The 5983-nt window shown below is 31.8% G+C and overlaps 1 protein-coding gene across 1 annotated transcript; it reads left to right on the top strand.

The window, feature by feature from the left end:
• The first annotated feature begins 3704 nt into the window (after positions 1–3704).
• Positions 3705–4929, top strand: LOC107686941 (zymogen granule membrane protein 16-like). The gene is made up of 4 exons (XM_016484065.1): positions 3705–3723; positions 3868–3959; positions 4248–4374; positions 4526–4929. The coding sequence occupies exons 2-4, from the start codon at positions 3905–3907 to the stop codon at positions 4851–4853; spliced, it is 510 nt and encodes a 169-aa protein (XP_016339551.1). The 5' UTR covers positions 3705–3723; positions 3868–3904; the 3' UTR covers positions 4854–4929.
• The last annotated feature ends 1054 nt before the right edge of the window (positions 4930–5983 follow it).

Raw genomic sequence — 5983 nt, 5'->3', positions numbered from 1 at the left:
TAACTGAAATTATAGGCTAAAAATGAAACTAAATCCGCCAGCAGGTGGCGGCAAGTCACTGATTTTATCACTGAATCATTCATTCAACTGATTAATTCGAACGTCTGAATCATTCAGGAATGAAGCAAGTGACTGTCATTATGAACTGACGGAAATCTGTCGTAGCGATGGAACTTTAATCCTTTTGGTGGTATTTCAAGTTTTATGTTTATTTGGTTTAGCCATTTGCAGGGTTGAGTTTACATTATGCATTGTTATTCAATGTTATGCAGTGTTAGAGTGATTCAAATGTTCATAGTGTTCCAGTAATACATGTAGGACGTTCTACATTGATTTAAGTAGTTCTGTTATAGCATTTCACTGATCTTTAATTTATTATAATTATTTTGGTCAAGAGTTTATATATGCTGCTGTGCGTTTTAAATGTCCTCAAGGAGTTTATTTTTGTTATGTAAGATTCATTGTTGTAAAGTACATTAAAGTTTCCTAGATTTGAAAGTTTATGTGTGTGTCATGTTGATTTAATGATTTTTATGCATTTTAATAAACCATATTTGAGTGCTGAAAATAGCTTTATAGTAAACTAATAGAACAAACAAATAGTGTACTGGTAATGCATGGTAATGAGCTGAAATGCTATTGAAAATGTTCTTGAAGCACATTAAAGTGAAGCTTAAAATATAATCTAACTTTACTTCAAGAAGTGTAAAAGTATATTTTAAATAATGTAAAGAAGTACATTTAAATTATACTAAAGATGCTTGAAGTTGTTCCATTTTAACACAACTAAATATGTTAAAATATATTGCAATTAGCTTAAAGTTGATCTTAGCATTTCTTAAAGAGCACTTAACATATTTAACGTTGTTCCAAAATAACACATTTATTATGCACTTAGTATAGTATAATAAAAAATATAATAAGTGCATCGATATTAGTACATCTAAAGTGTACTTATTTTGTACCTGGGCTGTCAATGGTTTAATTGTTGTGACTGATCAGTATATAATAAAGTATATATATATATATATATATATATATATATAAAAAGAGTTTAAAAAAAATTGTTGTAAATATTATTTAATGGACCTGAGCTAACATGAACTACCAATGAGCAGCTGTATGTTTATTAACTATTGGTAACTAATGTACCTTATTGTAAAGCATTTCCAATAATTAAATAAAACTGAAAATGTACATATTCTCAAGATGTGATACAGGCCTGTATGAGAGATTTTTAAACAGCACTTGAGATATGAAAAATCCAGACGCCCAAGTTATACATAATAGAACAAAATTGCGTTTATACTTTTGTTCTGTGTATATATATATATATATATATGTGTTTAAAAAAAAATGTTGTAAATATTATTTAATGGACCTGAGCTAACATGAACTACCAATGAGCAGCTGCATGTTTATTAACTATTGATAACTAATGTACCTTATTGTAAAGCATTACCAATAATTAAATAAAACTGAAAATGTACATATTCTCAAGATGTGATACAGGCCTGTATGAGAGATTTTTAAACAGCACTTGAGATATGAAAAATCCAGACGCCCAAGTTATACATAATAGAACAAAACATACTTTAGCATGTTATCAAGTTGGAATGTTGACTATGAGGAAATACACCAGGGTTCCTGTCATCCCTTGCAATTTCTAGATTTAAAAGGGCCATTTATTTTTTAGCATAAATAAAAATTCATCCATGAAGTACATGATGATGATGATGATCACTGTTTATACTTATGTATTAGCTCAATTTTTATGTTTAAATCTCTTTTTATCTCCTGAAAATATTTTGTGTCTAGCTTGTCATACAATACATACAATCGTCTCAGGTTACTTATGTAACCATGGTTCCCTGAGTAGGGAACGAGACACTGCGTCCTCTAGGGGTCGCTATGGGGAACGCCTCGTCGTGACCCGTGTCTGAAGCATACATTGAAAAAACACCAACTCGTTGGCCGGCGAAAGCCATGACGTCACTACCGGTGCAACTATAGTATTGTGTGTATATATATATATATATATATATATATATATGTGTGTGTGTGTGTGTGTGTGTGTGATTAAAAAAAATGTTGTAAATATTATTTAATGGACCTGAGCTAACATGAACTACCAATGAGCAGCTGTATGTTTATTAACTATTGATAACTAATGTACCTTATTGTAAAGCATTAACAATAATTAAATAAAAATAAAATGTACATATTCTCAAGATGTGATACAGGCCTGTGTGAGAGATTTTTAAACAGCACTTGAGACATGAAAAATCCAGACGCCCAAGTTATACATAATAGAACAAAACATACTTTAGCATGTTATCAAGTTGGAATGTTGACTATGAGGAAATAAACCAGGGTTCCTGTAATCCTTTGCAATTTCTAGATTTTAAAGGGCCATTTATTTTTTAGCATAGATAAAAATTCGTCCATGAAGTACATGATGATGATGATCACGGTTTATACTTATGTATTAGCTCTATTTTTTTATGTTGAAATCTCTTTTTATCTCCTGAAAATATTTTGTGTCTAGCTTGTCATACAATACATACAAATATAGTCGTTTTATTTTTTTTAAATGGTACTGCTACTTTTTTTTTTACAAAAGCAAACCATCAAGCTAGGTGAGGCATTTCATGTCTTATGATCAATATCATGTGATTTGTCAGGTACATATAAATACCTGTATACTTAAGAAAAGAGACATCTAATCTAAAACATTTGTCCTTCATTAAAAAAAAAAAATGATATCCACCCATGCTAGATTATACATACATTACTGGACAAATCATCCTTATCTGTACTTAGTAAAGTCTAGTGAAATTTATTAAAAATAAATAATATAGCTTTCTTTTTATGACCATGAACACCTAATTTTTAATGGAGCTCTGCACATAGAGGGCCTGATCACCTTACTATAAATTCAGTAATAGTGTGATTTACAAGAGATGCGAAATTGCTTACATTGTCCTAAATAAATATAGTGTTCTAATATAAAAACTAGTGTTGTGTTATCCTGTATTTTCTTAGAATTTCATGTATAACCCTTTTTCCTATCCTTGTTATTTTGTATATTTTTTATTTGTTAAAAAAAAAGTTCACACTCGTTGGCAAAATAAGCAAAGTTGTATATATCATTCTAATCATTCTTTGCATTTGGACCAAAACTTGTTTTGCATTCCAAAACATTCTATTTGAGGTGTGTCATAATTGAGACAGAAAGACAATCATATCTTGTCCAATAGAAGAGGTTTGACTAGGAGGAGAATAGAAACGCAGGAAGGTTTAGTAAGCAAACCAGACTGCTCAAATATCAACCACATCAAGTATAACTGCAGGTAATAACTTTATATTTCTAAAATTCCAGTGATTATCTTTTATCATCGAAATGTTCTTAGGTATATACGAAAACACTAATCACCATTCTGTCAATATGTAATGTAGTTAGATGTTGGAAACTGCTACCTAGTGATATAAAGTGATGTAAAGCAAATTGCACAGTGATAACAAGATGCAGATCCAACTTACAATGGCATAGAGTTGGGACATAGCTCTTGCAGTATACTCTTAAAAATAAAAGTGCTTCACGATGCCATAGAAGAACCTTTTTTCTAAATGTTCCATGAAGAACCTTTAACAACTGAAGAAATGTTCTGTTTCACAGAAGGTTCTTTGTTGACGAAAGAAGGTTCTTCAGATTATAAAAAGGTAAGAAATAGATGGTTCCTTAAATAACCTTTAACTGAATGGTTCTTTGTGGAACCAAAAATGGTGTGAAGAACCTTTTAAGCACCTTTATTTTTAATAATGTATTTACTGTTTCATAAGCATGATCTGTTTTGTTTCAATTAGATTATTGTCGTGTACTGGACAGCAGCTTTTTTCCAAAATGTTGAATCTTATTCTGGTTCTCTCTGGAGTTTGTACAGTGGGCATGGCCATGCGTGAGTATCACACACCACTTTAGTGATTTTAATTTTTACCATTGTATTTTATTTAATTTTTTTTTGCAAACATGCAAAATCACACTGTAAGAAAATAATGGCCTTTAGAAAATTATATACTGTATACTTTTTTTTGCAGCATGATTTTGAATGTTTACCAAAAAAAAGTTTTAAATAAGAGAATTAAAACAGTAATTATAATAATAGTAATAATTTATATTAATAACAGTTTTATAATAATAATAATAATAATACAGCCAGACTTTTAGTTGTTATTCCCTCTTTCAGCTTTACCTGATTTCTACTCTTACTCCCTGGCTGCTGGGGACGGCAGTGGGACTGAATATTCCACTGCACATACGGGTCGCATCACTGGTATCAGAATCTGGGAATACAGTAGCGCATACATTGCTGGGTAAGTGAACCAATGCAGCACTGATCACCTATCCAGACGAAAAGAGTGCCAAAGTAATTAAGATGTGTTTTATTGTGACTTAATGTAAAATTAATTAAGTCACTTGCATTGTGTGTATCTATTTGAACACTGACGACACATATCTGTTTAGAATCCAGCTGAGTTATGATGGTAACTGGACAACACTTGTTTGTGCAAACTATGGCATTCCGATGGAGATGACACTTCTTGACAACGAATCCATCGTTCAGGTGTCTGGAAAGTATGACTATGGCTACATCTATGAGCTTATGTTTGTCACTAGTCAAGGCCGATCTTTTAAAGTGGGACAACCTACTGGACTCTCATTTAACTTCTACCCGACCCATGATGGAAGTGAGCTACGCTTTCTCAGTGGTCGACACAATGGATGGGGAATCACCTCCATTGGGGCTCACTGGGCTGTCTACCACACCACTGACAACAGTGTAACACCTTAAGATCATAATTAGTTCAGTTCAGTGCCCTTTACCTTCTTCCTGCCAGCATTAAATAAACATCTACAGAAACTTTTTTTTTTATCTGTGTTTATCTGAGTTTTATCTGTTCTCATTTTTATAGACATGATTCTTATGATTGTTACTTGAACAAAGTCGATGTTGTTTTGTTAATCTTAGCCTATCTATGTTAGTTGGGTCTTCTAAAATACACTCATTTTCAGCTGCATAACCGTTCTGTCTTTTTTTTTCTTTTTTTTTTTAGCATTTTCTTTATTATATGAATTGCCTTGTCTTTTTTGTATTTCTTTAACAACTGACATTCACATATATTATCTTTTCTTTTTGTTATATGAAGATCACATTAAAAACATGGAAACATTTTACCTTGCATTTATTGTTTATTTCTCCTCCTCTTCAAATGCCTTATATGTATTAGGGATGTGCATCTCATGACTCAATCCGATACGATACGCATCTCGATGCATAGCCAACGATACGATACATTAAAAGATACATATGAAGCAGCTACCTTTGCGATGCGATACGATTCACCCCTGTTACTATGCAGTGCGATCATATTTCGATTCGATCCGGTTCAAACACAATGCGATTCGATGCAATATGACGCAATGGAGAAAATATAGTCATTTTTAATGCCTCGAGGCCTGTTTCATAAAACAAGTTAACCAAATAAGCCAAGCTTATTTCAGTTAGTCTGACTCATTGTCAAATGATTTGGTTCCATAAAGCAAATTTAACATAGGCCTAGTTCAAGCTTAGTCACTGTGGCAACTTATGCTGGGAAACTAACCTGGTCTAATGCAGGTTAACTGTCAGGCTAAGCTCCTCTACTGACCAATAGGAACATAATGATATTACCACTGTCTCACATACTATTATTTGACTTTTTTTTATTTTTTTTTACAGTTTCTAACCATGCAGCCTTTCTCTCTGGTTTTATTAGCTGTACCTTTTATAGTTTGCAGAACAGATAGCAGATCATCAGAACATAACAATCTAAAATTGTTATTTAAAGCATTAAAACAACTAAATTAAAAGTTAAAATCACTGAATTAAAAATGAAAATAAATAATAAAGAAAATGACTACATTTTAACTGCTATAAGAAAC

The sequence above is a fragment of the Sinocyclocheilus anshuiensis genome, unplaced genomic scaffold (assembly GCF_001515605.1).
Source record: "Sinocyclocheilus anshuiensis isolate Anshui unplaced genomic scaffold, SAMN03320099.WGS_v1.1 scaffold1841, whole genome shotgun sequence".
NCBI lineage: Eukaryota > Metazoa > Chordata > Actinopteri > Cypriniformes > Cyprinidae > Sinocyclocheilus > Sinocyclocheilus anshuiensis.
The sequence above is the reverse complement of the archived record's forward strand: the minus strand, read 5'-3'. Positions and strand labels throughout refer to the sequence as shown.

Bases quoted from the DNA above. Each gene is read 5' to 3' on its own strand.
- LOC107686941 (XM_016484065.1), top strand. From the start codon at position 3,905: ATGTTGAATCTTATTCTGGTTCTCTCTGGAGTTTGTACAGTGGGCATG. The intron at 3,960-4,247 runs GTGAGTATCACA...TCCCTCTTTCAG, and splicing joins TACAGTGGGCATGGCCATGC to CTTTACCTGATTTCTACTCT. The intron at 4,375-4,525 runs GTAAGTGAACCA...ATATCTGTTTAG, and splicing joins AGTAGCGCATACATTGCTGG to AATCCAGCTGAGTTATGATG.